Consider the following 14,685-nt stretch of genomic DNA (forward strand, 5'->3'; position numbering starts at 1 on the left):
TTTTCTCTCTTTTCTTTCTTTCGCCCTCTTTCTTTCTTTCTTTTTCTTTCTTTCTTTCTCCCCTCTTTCTTTCTTTCTCCCCTTTCTTTCTTTTTCTTTCTTTCGCCCCTCTTTCTTTCTTTCTTTCGCCCCTCTTTCTTTCGCCCCTCTTTCTTTCTTTCTTTCTTTCGCCCCTCTTTCTTTCGCCCCTCTTTCTTTCTTTCGCCCCCTCTTTCTTTCTTTCTTTTTCGCCCCCTCTTTCTTTCTTTTGCCCCCCTCTTTCTTTCTTTCTTTTGCCCCCCTTTCTTTCTTTCTTTTTCTTTTGCCCCCCTCTTTCTTTCTTTTTCTTTCGCCCCCCTCTTTCTTTCTTTTTCTTTCGCCCCCCTCTTTATTTCTTTTTCTTTCGCCCCCCTCTTTCTTTCTTTTTCTTTCGCCCCCCTCTTTCTTTCGCCCCCCTCTTTCTTTCGCCCCCCTCTTTCTTTCTTTTTCTTTCGCCCCCCTCTTTCTTTCTTTTTCTTTCGCCCCCCTCTTTCTTTCGCCCCCCTTTCTTTCTTTCTTTTTCTTTCGCCCCCCTCTTTCTTTCTTTCTTTCGCCCCCCTTTCTTTCTTTTTCTTTCGCCCCCTCTTTCTTTCTTTTTCTTTCGCCCCCCTCTTTCTTTCTTTTTCTTTCGCCCCCCTCTTTCTTTCTTTTTCTTTTGCCCCCTCTTTCTTTCTTTTTCTTTCGCCCCCCCTCTTTCTTTCTTTCGCCCCCTCTTTCTTTCTTTCCTTTTTCCCTCTTTCGCTCCTCTTTTTCTTTTTGCTCTCTTTCTTTCTTTTTGCCCTCTTTCTTTCTTGATTTTTTTTTTCTTTCTTTCTCCCCTCTTTCTTTCCTTTTCCCCTCTTCTTTTTTTTTCAGTTGTTACATTGTGTTTTTATATTTACCATGCCTGTTTCATTGATGTTATAACAGGTTTTAGCCAAGTTTTATTGCTGCTACTGCGATTATTCTATTTTTGCTCCTATTTTAGCATATTTATGTTTACATCTATTTAAGAAAGATGATCGTCAACAGTGATTTTTTATTTTTTTCACAATAAAATTACAGCGCCGTGTGTCGAAAAATTAATAATCGAGATCGAAAAAAGTTAGACAGGTCACTGATTCTTTGGGAATTTTAAGCACAAAACTTTAATGAATGTAAAACTAAATCCAGCATGTTACTGGTCATGGCTTTAGATTTAATATTTTATATTTTTACACTATTTGTATTTTGTAATGATTTTAAACTCTTCTTAGATGAGGAAGGAGGAATCATTTTGTATGATATATCCTTCAGTCTGTTTTCCTCATTCATTCAGCTTAATAGTAATTGTGAAGGAAGAGGGCAATGAATAGGGAAATGTGGGTGCCTGCTCCTTTAAGGGCGGTGAGGGAGGGGCTGTGCCTGACACAATGAATGAGGGGCTATGCTCTGTGCACACTCAGCCCTGAACCTGGAATAGGAGAGGATGCAGTGTGTGTGTGGCTGGAGCCTGGAGTATCATTTTCATCACTGGAGCGCTCATGTGTCTGACTGCAGCAACTGAGAGGAGCCATCTAATTGCAAGCTCACTGGGCTCTATGTGGCTGGAGGGTCGGGGGCATCCAGTGAGCGGATTACCATTGTCAGCCAGGACTCGGAAGTCCCCTCCACAGCTGAGGTCAGGCTGGGAACCCCACATGGATGGGGGAGCAGATGTCTGGACAGGGAAGTGACTAGGATCCTATTGGAACTCTTCTACTTATTGCACTTTATCTGGTGGGATTGCTCAGGATCTGCCCTGGATTATAGAGGAAGCAGAAGATGTGGCTTATTCTTCATTGCCTTCTCTGGATGCTCTCTGCGCTCATCTGTCCCCTTCTAGGTAAGCTGTGTGTCAGCTAAAGATGGCAAGAAACTTGTCCGGAAGAGTCCAAGAAGTAAATGAAGCTTCCTCTAGCGTGGCACCAGAGAGCTGCGTGCTGGTCCTAGACCAAAATAATACCAGGGCATGGTACCCTCACCTGGGGGCTGCATGCTGGTCCTAGACCAAAATAATACCAGGGCATGGTACCCTCACCTGGGGGCTGCATGCTGGTCCTAGACCAAAATAATACTAGGGCATGGTACCCTCACCTGGGGGCTGCGTGCTGGTCCTAGACCAAAATAATACTAGGGCATGGTACCCTCACCTGGGGGCTGCGTGCTGGTCCTAGACCAAAATAATACAAGGGCATGGTACCCTTACCTGGGGGCTGCATGCTGGTCCTAGACCAAAATAATACTAGGGCATGGTACCCTCACCTGGGGGATGGATGCTGGTCTTAGGCCAAAATAATACTAGAGGATGGTACCCTCATCTGGGGGCTGCATGCTGGTCTTAGACCAAATAATACCAGAGGATAGTACCCTCATCTGGGGGCTGCGTGCTGGTCTTAGACCAAATAATACCAGAGGATAGTACCCTCATCTGGGGGCTGCGTGCTGGTCTTAGACCAAATAATACCAGAGGATAGTACTTTCATCTGGGGGCTGCGTGCTGGTATTAGACCAAAATAGTTCTAGAGGATGGTACCCTCACCTGGGGTCTGCATGCTGATATTAAACCAAACTAATACTAGACAGTGATACCCTCACCCATGGCTGTGTGCTAATCTTAGACAAAAATAATACTAGGGCTGGGTACCCTCACCCAGAGCTGCGTACTAATATAAAACCAAAATAATAGTAGAGTGCGATACCCTCACCCAGGGTTGCGTGCCAATCTTAGAACAAAATAATACTAGCTTATGGTGCCTTCATCCGGGGCTACATGTTTGTCTGAATTATACTAAATTATACTAGAGCATGTACCTTCCCCCAGGGCTGTATGCTGGTCTTAGACCAAAAAAATACTACAGTGTCAACCTTACAGAGTGCTTGCTACGCTCACTGGGGGGCTGAATGCTGGTCCTAGACCAGAATAATACCAAAGTGTTATGCTTACCCAGGGCCAAAATAATGTTGGACCAAAATAATACTAGAGTGTGTTACGATCACCTAGGGGCTACTTACTGGTCCTGGACCAAAATAATGCTAGAGTGATGCCTCACTAGGAGTTGTGTGCTGGTTTTAGACCACAATAATACTAGAGCGTTAGCCTTACAGAGGGATGCGTGCTAGTCTTAGACCAAAAGAATACAAGAGAAAAACCTTCATCGGGGGGCTGTATGCTGGTCTTAGACTAAAATAATACTAGAGTGTCACTTACTAGAAGGCTGCATGCTGGTCTTAGCAAGCAGAAGTCCTGAAGGTCTTTGGCACCAAAACTTTGAAACTTGACCAGATAGAAAAACTTTTTTCTTAGAAATCCGGTAAAACCAGGAGCGGGATTGGCTGGCTGGAGAACCACGTTGCCTGAAACGGCAGATTTAATGATTTAATTGTTGCATGTACATCTGAGAGCAATTCAGATTAAGATTTTCATTTTACAAATTGTACCAAATTGTCTGTCTCTAATAAAAATGACTCTTATGCTGGAAGATGGTCGTCATTCGAGGTAGTGGCAGTTGTGTGGCTGGTACCAGAACTGTCTCTTCACTGTTTAGATGTAGATAATGTCTGAATTGTATCTATATAAATGTCCTGGTGGTATATTGAGTCTACTGGGATAGAATGTGATGGCGTGGGCCCTCATACAATCTTCTGTTGTGTCTGATGAAATATTGGTCCATGTATGGTTGCTCTTATCTGGTGCCGATGAAGTGTTGATGGTGTTTCTTGTCTTTGATCTGTTGTCATTTAGTCTGATTTTCCTAAGCTCACTAAAAGCTTGATAGCCTGCAGGTAAAAGAGGCTTGCTGGGAGTTGTAGTTCCCCAGCTGCTAAAACACTGCTGAATGGCTGTCCATCTTTCTGATGATGGGGGCCATGAAGTCTTCTGTGGCCCATAATGGGTTGCTTCCCAAGGCTGTGTTTTGTAGGGGTTAGATGTCAGCTCCCAGACTTGTTATTAGTAACAATGTTGAAAAAGGAAGAGACGGCAATGAAGCATGAAATTCCAGATATCTGATATAGCTCAGATCCTGTGTGCTGAACCACTGAGGACATTGGTACAATATATGGGGGGACATGCTCCAGTTCATGTACTGTATACCAACCACATACTGTAAGGAATAGGCAGTACAGGCAGGTGTCAGAAGGTCCTTAGTGCCTATATACAGGATAACCAGAGCATACCTAACTGTGCTATCTATGGCGGGTCTACAGGACTCTGGCAGATCCTGTATATACTGTACTGGGCTCCCAAATACAGAACAGGGTATATAGCAGACCCTGTATATACTTTACTAGGCTCCTGTGTACAGAAACGAGTATATAGCAGACCCATGTACAGAACAGAGCATATTGCAGACCTTGTATATACTGTACTAGGCTCCCATGTACAGAACAGAGTATATTGCAGACCCTGTATATACTGTACTAGGCTCCCATGTACAGAACAGAGTATATTGCAGACCATGTATATACTGTACTAGGCTCCCATGTAGTGCAGAGTATGTAACATGGACTATATGGTGGGCTCTGTGTAAACTGTAAAGTTCTCCCTATATAGTGTGTACAGTGCAGAGTATATAGTGCATCCTTTGTATAATATACTCTGTGTATATTGTACTGTTCTCCCTATAGAATGTACAGTGCAGAGTATATCGCACACCCGGTGTATGCTTTACTGTTCTCGCTATAGGCTGCACAGTGCAGAGTATATAGCAGGCTCTGTGTATACTGTACTGTTCAGAGTATATGGCTGAGCTCCGTGTACACGGTAGGACCACATTTGATGGGAGTCGCTCCTGACAGTCCTGGGAATGGATGTGCATCCTGTAAATAGCTGCTAAGTAGTGTGGAAATGGAGGGAGCTGCATGTAAGTGGTGGCAGGGGTCACAGTCTTGTCAGTTATTAGGTCCGGCCCCCCTGGAGGGATTACTGAGACCCTCCAGCCTGGAATGCTTTTCCCGGCCTTCACCCATCTGACACCTGAGCAGACATTTTTCTTCCCTTCCTGACACAAATCACAGGTTTGGGAACAGAAGGTGTGAGGGACTGGAGATAAGAAAACACAGGGACTGATTTTTATAGCCAGAGTCCCCAAACTTACAGATTAATCCTTTACTTAAAAAAAAAAATAATAATTCTGGGGTCCTGCACCTAGAGCAGATACATGTAGAGGAATTAAAGTGTCTACGGACGAAAGTTTTTTTGTTTTTGTTTTGTTTTTAGTTTTTGGATAGAGTCGGACCTCCCTGTCAGGTTTTACCACTATCTGGGGCCCCATTAGTAAATTTTTCGCTCACTTCCTGTTCTGGATGCAATGTTTACCCAGACAGGAAGTGAGGAAAAATCGGCATGGAAACACCACCGATCATAACAAGCTGACTTTTTTATGTCTGCCTGTGTAGCTGTTGGAGGGTTTTCTTCACTCCTTGTCTGGGGAAAAAAAGGTTGTCCCCGGGACAGGAAGTGAGGACAAAGCTTTCTAACAGAGCCATGGACAGCAGTAAAAGCTGACCGGGGTTCTCCTCTTTCTCCACTTTATCCACAACAAGAATATACCTTAAATATTTTATATATATATATATATATAATATGTATATATATATATATATATATATAATATTATATTCTGTTTGATCAGCTTTTTAATAGTATCAAATCTTCTCCCATGATGCATCAGAAACTCCCTCTTTTCAGCTTTGTGTAATGGCTATATGCGGTGCAATAAAATTTTAAAGATTAATGTCCGATCGACAAAACGATTGAATCATACATCGAACGAGTGAGGCAAAAACTGCACGGCTGAGCAACAAGTGACAGTGACAGTTTGATCATTCCAAGTCAATTGGTTGTGCGGAAAGAAATTGATCGTACAGAGTCAATCAATGGCCTTTTTGCGCCCTTGTGAATCGCCTGCAGTCGAGCAAAAAACTTCCTTGATAAACTCTGTACAATTGATTTTTTTTTTTTGTCCACCACAACTGATCGGCTTGGGTCGATCAAAACCGTCATTATCTGTCGCTGATCACTTGACCGTGCCATTTCTGACTCAATTGATCGTTGTACATTTTGATCATTTTTCCAGATCAGGCTTCGATCACTCAGTTTTATCATACCGTTTATGGCATAAGCTGCACCGTCTATCATTGTGATGTCACAGAAGGGGTGGACACAGACACATCGCCTTCCAGAGTGCCTGATCCCGTACCTCATATTAATTGCTCTTCCATTGTAAGAAAAAGGAGTAGCGTGATTATTGTGTATATTATTATTATTAGCTGTTTATTCTCAAACAATACTCTGCTTTTCCATCAGACCTGTGATCTTTAACAGAAAACTTCCTCTTAGCATTATCTGCATGTAAATCAACCGCGCTATTTATTGCAACCCAACAAAAGCAGGAAGCAAAGTTCTCCTTAACTTAATCAAAAATCTGATAGGACCAACTCTGCACTCTAAAGTAGATAAATTGGTGAAAGATCAGTGCTTGGTATAATGTCAAGAAAAATAATTAAAACAATCAAAAACTGGGCCCAGCTATAACATGTACACTACTAAAATTGTGCTCTTAGAAAAGAATCCCTATAAAGTCCAACATAATGCAAAATCCTCCACTGCAGTGCTTTGCTTCAGCTCCAGAAGTGAGACTCCTCAGTGACACACCTTCCACCAGCAGAAGCACCAAAGACTCTTAGCAGATAGTTGGATCTCAGCATTTAGGAGGTCAACCACAAACTTATGTATGGAAATTATTCCTGATACAGTATTAGTGAGACTACCAGCCGTAATGTCTCCCGTAATAAGGTACAACATCTCCTCACCAGTTTGCATGTAAAAAAAAATAGCCAGATTACCTGCAGAATACTGCAGGTAATCCAAAAGGATTAATAAAATGCACAAAATGCTCAAAACATCGAGTGAATGCCATCATACAGTCCCTTCGGTAAACATAGGTTGTGATGACATCAGTGTCTATTACTCCACCCTATGTGTTTCGTCATAAGAGGACATCATTGGGGGCCCCATTGCAAAGATACATTTTTTCAAATTTCAGGAGTTGAGCTTTTAAGAGTGAGATTTTAGTCATTGCGTTTACATCCACTTTAATATATACCTTTGAGTTCCTGGAATCTATAAATTGCTCATGTGAAAGATTTGAAAAATATTCAAAAGCTGTGTCACCAACTTATTAGGACTGTCTGTCTTTATTCTGTAGTCTTACTCTTGGACCTCTCTGCTGCCTTTGATACAGTTGATCACCCCTTCCTTCTCGGAAAACTAAATTTGTATGGTATCCATGGCTGTGCTCTCTGTTGGTTCAAATCTTACCTATCTCACCGCACCTTCAGTGTCATAACTCCACTTCCTCCTCTCCAACACCTTTTACTATTGGGGTCCCCCAAAGTTCTGTCCTTGGACCTCTACTATTCTCAATCTACACATCCTCCCTGGGTCAGCTGATGGCCTCCCATGGCTTCCATTACCATTTATATGCCAATGACACCCAAATCTATCTCTCTACTCCTCAGCTCACCCCATCAGTCTCCTCTAGCCTGGATGTCACACCACTCCCTCAAACTGAATCTAAAAACAAGGTCATTATATTTCCTCCCCTATGTGCCTCTTCCCCTGACTTCTCTGGGAAGATCAATGGCACAACTATCAGTCCGTCCCCACGTGCCAGGGTACTAGGGGTAACCCTAGACTCTGAACTGTCCTTTCAGCTCCACATCCAATCCCTGTCCAAATCATGCCGCCTCAACCTCTGCAAAATCGCTGGAATATGCCCCTTTTTAACCAATGACACCACCAAACTTCTAATTCACTCCTTGGTCATCTCTCGCCTCGACTACTGCAACTCACTACTCATTAGATCACCTTTACATAGACTATGCCCCCTTCAGTCCATAATGAATGCTGCTGCAAGACTCATCCACCTTACCAACCGTTCAGTGTCCTCCACCCCTCTCTGCCAATCCCACCACTGGCTTTCATTCACCCAATGAATAAAATGCAAAGTACTAACAATAATTTACAACGCTGTCCACAACTCGGCGCCCAGCTACATCACTAACCTAGTCTCAAAATACCAACCAAGCCGCTCTCTTCGGTCCTCCCAAGATTTCTGCTCTCTAGCTCCCTTGTCACCTCCTCCCATGCTCGCTTCCAGGATTTCTCCAGAGCTTCTCCAATCCTTTGGAACTCCTTACCCCAATCTGTCCAACTGTCCCCTAATCTATTCATCTTTAGACGATCCCTGAAAACCCTTCTCTTCAAAGAAGCCTATCCTGCTTCTAACTAATACACTGTTTTACTTTCTCCGTCAGCTTATTCCCCACAGCTATTACCGTTTGTATGAATTGACCCTCCCTCCTATATTGTAAGCTCTAGCAAGCAGGGCCCTCTGATTCCTCTTGTACCAAATTGTAATGTAACTGTAATGTCTGCCTTCATTTTGTTAAGCGCTGCGCAAACTGTTGGCGATATATAAATCCTGTATAATAGTAAATAACTTCCAGATGCCGAAATGGAGACTAGATAAATAGACTATGTTTAGAAATCTAAACAATTTTGGACTATAAAAAGATTTTTGTTGGATGGGAGATTTAACCCTCATTCACATTGAATGCAGCTTTGAAATCGTGCGACTTCATCCGAAATCGTGCGATTTCAAAGCCGCATGTCAGTGCGACTTTGAAGACATCTGTGCGGCTTCATGCACAGATGTCTATCCAAGTTGCACCCAAAATCACCAAAAGTAGTGCAGGAACACATAGTAGGCATTGCAATTTGAACTGGGCCATTGCTGACAATACGGTGCGACTTGTCATGTGATTTTGACCTGTCAATTCGCATGACAAGTCGCAGCAACGTGAATGAGGACTTGCTAAACTTCAGAACAACAACTTATCACAAACTTTCGTTTTTTTTTTTTTTTTTTACACTTTGTAAATATTAAAACCCTCCAGCTTTTTTTTTTGTCTGTAATGTTGTCTTGTGTATTTTGGCTGCGTTAAGATTGATGGGCGTTTGCACCATGCACAGCAGAGAAGGTTTTGCTCCAAGCTGTGTGTCTGGAATGGGGCGTCCTGTCAAAGGAGACGTTTCTTTGACAGCCCCCCCCTTGCGTTCATGAATATGTATCCTGGCTAATCGCTTTTACTTTCATAAATTCTCATTAAGTGCCCAAAAGAGCCACATAATTGTCACCGACATTGATCCCCATTAATAAATTTCCTCCGGTTTGCCGGCGGTCCTTGGCTTTGGAGACTATTAGAAGGAACAAGGCTGGAGTTGGGGAGATAGGATAATGACTCGGAGCCATCTGACCTAATTATACACAGATTTTCCCAGCATTGTTCTATGGCGGAACAACAAGAAATTAGACATCCTTTCTAAGAAAGACGCCTCACAGTGACAAACAAAAGAATCTTTAATATTCATTACATGATTAGGGAGCAGCCACAATTACTGTAATCAAGAGGAGGTGATTTCTGCCTTCAAGTTCCCGGGGTTCCTCATGCATTCATTAAGTCAGCAATATTGAAAGTTGGGCGTGCTTCGGTTCGTTAGTGTTGATTATTGCGGTATCTATCTAAAACCGGAGCATGGCCTTTTATTTAAAGTGGATCTATACTTAATAGTGGTACAATGCAGGTTCCATTTTTGTTAACACATTAAACTTCATATAAATCAGTAGGATATATTCCTGCCCCACCAATCAAAGTACCTCATTAAGGAACTAACTTTTCTTACCTTAAATAAAATAACCCCCCCCCCCCCAACCTTCTGTGACCTGCAGCCTAGGCAACCTAAATCACTTGGTTTGTTGCTTCCATAGGCATTGTGAATTTATGAAATCACTAGAGACTGCAAAGACTCCCTACAGCTTTTCTCAAACCTTTTAACCTAGAAAAACTATAAAATAATTTTCAGGTCTCTGGGAACACCTAATAAAACCAATTAATTGGAGGTTGTTGGGGAAGATGCCCCTACATTGGCATAGCTCCCAACTGTCCCTGATTTAAGAGACTGGAACAAAGTCCCTCTACCCTTCTCTCTTTCTCATGCGTCCTTCATTTTGGTCTGATCTATATAGTTGTATATAAAAAGTGTTTTCCAGTACTAAACCTTTCACCCAATTTCTAAATTGCTGCATCTGTAAATTTAGAAACTAATATAAAGGAATAGTAATGCTAAAAAATGTACTTGTGGGTTTATCTAATCATTTTATGTGTATAATTCTCCTTTTAAGGGGTCATGGCAGGGGGTGTGTCCAATGTCTACATATTTTCGCTAATAGGTGCCCCTCGTTCCTATCTCAAAAAGTTGGGAGATATGCATTGGTGGTTAGTGGGAAGAATGCAACACTTAGGCCCCTTTCACACTGGGGCGGTGCGGGCGTCGGCGGTAAAGCGCCGCTAAAAATATTTTTAGCGGCGCTTTACCGTCGTTTTAGCGGCGGTCTGCGGGCGCTAGCGGGGTGGTTTTAACCCCCGCTAGCGGCCGAAAAAGGGTTAAAACCGCTTGCAAAACGCCGCTGCAGCGGCGCTTTGCCGGCGGTATTGCCGCGCTGTCCCATTGATTTCAATGGGTAGGAGCGGTTTAGGAGCGGTGAATACACCGCTCCTTCACCGCTCCAAAGATGCGGCTAGCAGGACTTTTTTCACTGTCCTGCCAGCGCACCGCTCCAGTGTGAAAGCCCTCCGGCTTTCACACTGGAGTGAAAGGGGCCGGTTTTTTACAGGCGCTATTTTTAGCGCTGTAACGCCTGAATACCGCCCCAGTGTGAAAGCAGCCTTACCGTGGTGAACAGAATGCCTCCCTTATAAATGGTTAAAGAGATCTACCATGTGGTGTTGGCCCCAGAACTTTGAAGGCATCATCGGAAGGGAGGTAAATTAGCCACAGCTCAAAAAACTCCTAGCAACCTGAGGCGGAACTCAAGGAATAATGACAATCCCTGGAAGAACCCAAAGCAACATTTGGAGGAATCCAAGGCTTCCACACAAACCTGGTTTAGAACAATAGCAACCTCTGCAGGAACTCGGGGCTTCCATGGAACCCTGGATGACAATAGCACTCTCTGAAGGAAACTTTTATGGAACCCCCAAGAATGATTGCAACCTCTGGAGGAACCCTAGGCTTCCACAGAACCCTGGTTGAGAACAATAGCAACCTCTGGGGAGCTCAGGGCTTCCATGGAACCCTGGTTGACAATAGCAACCTCCTGAAGGAACCCTAAGCTTTTATGGAACCCCGCTTGAGATTAAGAGCAACCCCTGAAGAAACTTAATGCCGTGTACACACGGTCAGACTTTTCGACAGCTAAGGTCCGATGGAGTAAATCCCTCGGATAATTTGACCGTGTGTGGGCTTCATCGGACCTTTGCTGTCTAAAAATCAGATGGACTTTAGCTTTAGAACATGTTTCAAATTTTTCCGACGGACTCGAATCTGGTGGAAAAATCCATTCATCTGTATGGTAGTCTATGAACTTCTTTATTCTAGTCCGGTCATATGTCATCACAGCCGGACTTTGGTGTGATTGTGTGTAGACAAGTCCGATTCGAGGGAAGTTCGTTGAAACTCTGTCAAAGTCTGATGAAATTCAGTCTGTCAAAGTCCGGTCGTGTGTACACGGCATTCGGCTTTTACAGAACCCTGGTTGACAATAAGAGCAACCCCTAAAGAAACCGTAGGCTTTATGGAACCCTGGTTGAGAATAAGAGCAACCCCTGAAGAAACCCTAGGCTTTTATGAAACCCTGTCTGAGAATAATTGCAACCTCTGGACCGAACCCTAGGCTTCCACTGAAGCCTGGTTGAGAGCAGTAACCTTTAATGGTCAACTTACTGATAGATTGATCAGAATGACACAAGCCTACAGCATCATATGTTGATGTTACCTAGGGCAGTCTGTATGCAAATGAAGCCTGCCTAGGAACACTTACTCCTCCAGATCCACCCCCGTTTAAAATCCTATTCTAACTACCCTGTTGAAAGCTTATACGTGCCTATTCGCAGGGCGCATTGGTCCGGTCACGTGATCGGCTCCCAGCAGTGGCTTCAGGGTAAAGGAGAGATAGCCAACAATGAATGCCCAATAGTAAACCTATGGGTGACGTCACTGTACAGCCATTGCAGCCATTATTGATGATCTCTCCTCTCCCCTGAAGCCAGCTGCTGAGACGATCACATGACTAGACCGCCAAGCTCTGTGAATAGGTAATTATAAGCATTTCCTTTTTACGGTGTAATTGGCATAGGGGATTTTGAAGGGAGGCAGGGCAGGCAAAAGCATAGTTAGCAATAGCCTGAACTTCTACTTTAACTCCTCCAAAGAGCCAACCCACTGCTTGCATCATAGTGGAGGGCTCATGAGAGGTGTACTGAGGGATGGTGATGTGACGCTTTCAGGAAGTTACGTAGTGCACCCTACTGGCCCCTCCCACCAGCCATGATCTGCCTGCATCGCCTAAAGAAGCACAGGGACCAGATGATGTCTAAAATAACTTGTATAATGAAAACGGGAGGTTTTATCTAAATTTTTCAATATCACATTGATGAAAGGGCAAACTGGGGAAAGCAAAATCTGAGCCAATTAAACCTCAGCTTTCAATCCTTCAATTACTTCTCAGGGCTCCAAATATAGAAAACAATTATTTTGAACATTTTTACAAATCCGCCTCTCTCTTTTTTTTTTTTTTTATTCTAAAAACTGAACTCTTGCCTTTAAATATGTAATAATCTGCTCATTTAGTTGTATATGAATGGGTTTTATAAGAACATGTGCATATGATGGTATATTGGGATTGGGATTACTGGAATAATATAGACGAAGCTACTCGAGTATTATCCCTGGAGGGTAGAAGCCTCCTTTAATGACACCCATAAAATTGGAGCCCCCTTGTTGTTGTTCTCCTGACAGCTCCCAGTGATAAATCCCCCAACGCTTTTTTTTCTTTCTCAAGTAACAAAATCCAATTTAAAGTCAGGAATTTGTGTGAATGCATCAGGCTCAAGTTCCTAAAATTTATGGCTCTCTAGGACAGCAACTTGAGCTCAGAGAGTGACTGAAACTCCAGGAGAGTGACAAATAGTCCAATGCAAAGGGGGTAGAGGAACATTCCCTGCGGCGGGGGAGGGGTGGAAGCCATAGGCCCCCTTTAAGACAGCATTGTTAAAAAGGGGGGGGGGGTGGGGGGCACTATTCTTAAAGCTGCAATTATGTGATGTGTGAAGGAGCTCTCAGCACAATGTTTGTGTGTGTTGTGCAAGGCTGGAGTGTCTCTACTTGTTTGTACACGTTGTTTTGTCTGATTCCCACCGATCGGCTTTGTGCTTTTTAGTGTTTGGTGTCATTTTTGAAGTTGTGGGTAATAATTTTAGATGTGGGGAACAGATGCTGAAATCCAATGTACCAGCTGGATTCATAAAAAAAAAAAAGAATAATTGGACTGGGAATCGGTGATGGAGCGTGCAGAATGCGAGGACCGGTGATGTCACCAATGCCTGTCCGCCTCTAGACTAAACTCTGCAGTCTGTATGACCTATTCATATACCCAACATGCAGGAAAATATCCCCTTTTGTCACCTACAAAACTGTCCCCCCATCACCGCTCTACTGTGCGGGATTGTAAAAGCTTCAGAAAGCTACGGCAACATGTGAAAATGTTCCATTTAAAAAAAGTACAGTAAAACCTAGGTTTGAGAGTAATTTGGTTTGAGAGCGTTTTGCAAACATTTAAAAAAAATTCTGACATGATAAACAAGCGATGTCTTGATATACAAGTAGTGTCACGTCACAACTGAGTATAAAAGAGAAGAGAGGCGCCTCTAAGTGTAGCAATATGGTTACATTTAATGAAGGTACAACATTTAGCAAGCCACATGGTTGATGATTAAAACAGGCACATCTAAGTATGCAAGCATCCGGGGTAAAGCTATCCACATAGACCATCCCCCACACTGTCATCGATGTCATCTCTTCCACGCTGCGCTCCATGATCGGTTCAAGCCTCACTTTCAGATCGCTGTACTGCAGGGTAGTCTTCCCGGTCACAATTGCAGACTGACATCGGTGAGAGCTGGCGGTGCGGAGGACGGTCTAAGTGGACAGCTTTACCCCGGTTGCCTGCATACTTGGATGATGATTAAGAGGCACATCTATGTGAGTTGCTAAATGATGCACCTTCATCAAAGTGATTGTAAACTCTTACAGACCACTTCAACCTACAGGTAAGCCTAGATTATGGCTTTCCTGTAGGTGCAAGAAATATCTCCTTAACCTACACGCTTAAGGAGATATTTTCCTAAAAACGGGCACTGATGTCTACGGCGCATGTGCGCCGCAGACATCGGCGCAGATGCACTGAGCATGCTGTTAGTGAAGGTGATCATGCCGCGCGCATGCGTTGGAGTGACGTCATCACTGCTCTGACCAGTCACAGTGCTGGAGCAGCGATACCTGGAAGTCACTCTGGGTATCATGGTGGTGACGGAGGAGGTTAATGAGGGTTGCTTCGGGGGCTTTGATCTCAGGTTAGTAATTCATAATGAGCTAGTATAGCTCATTATGTCTTTGTCTTTGTCTTTGTCCTTTGTCTTTGTTTTTTTTTGTTTGTTTTTTGAGAGGGTTTACTTCCTCTTTAAATGTAACCATATTGCTACACT

General features: G+C 43.4%; 1 protein-coding gene across 3 annotated transcripts in view; it reads left to right on the plus strand.

Annotated features, from left to right (window-relative positions):
- The window catches only part of ROBO3 (roundabout guidance receptor 3), a 428,948-nt gene that overhangs the window by 224,870 nt on the left and 189,393 nt on the right, over positions 1-14,685 (plus strand). Inside the window, exon 1 of one of the 3 annotated variants that reach the window (XM_077457780.1) lies at positions 1,428-1,861. The exons of the other annotated variants lie outside the window; for them this stretch is intronic. Within the exon in view, the coding sequence (XP_077313906.1) occupies positions 1,801-1,861 (61 nt within the window). The 5' untranslated portion in view covers positions 1,428-1,800. Of the gene's footprint in view, positions 1-1,427; positions 1,862-14,685 lie in introns of those variants that run through there. 3 annotated transcript variants of the gene reach the window in all.

Source organism: Lithobates pipiens, unplaced genomic scaffold, assembly GCF_037356315.1.
Source record: "Lithobates pipiens isolate NorthernLeopardFrog02 unplaced genomic scaffold, aLitPip1_a1.2 Scaffold_27, whole genome shotgun sequence".
In the NCBI taxonomy this organism is placed as follows: Eukaryota; Metazoa; Chordata; class Amphibia; order Anura; family Ranidae; genus Lithobates; species Lithobates pipiens.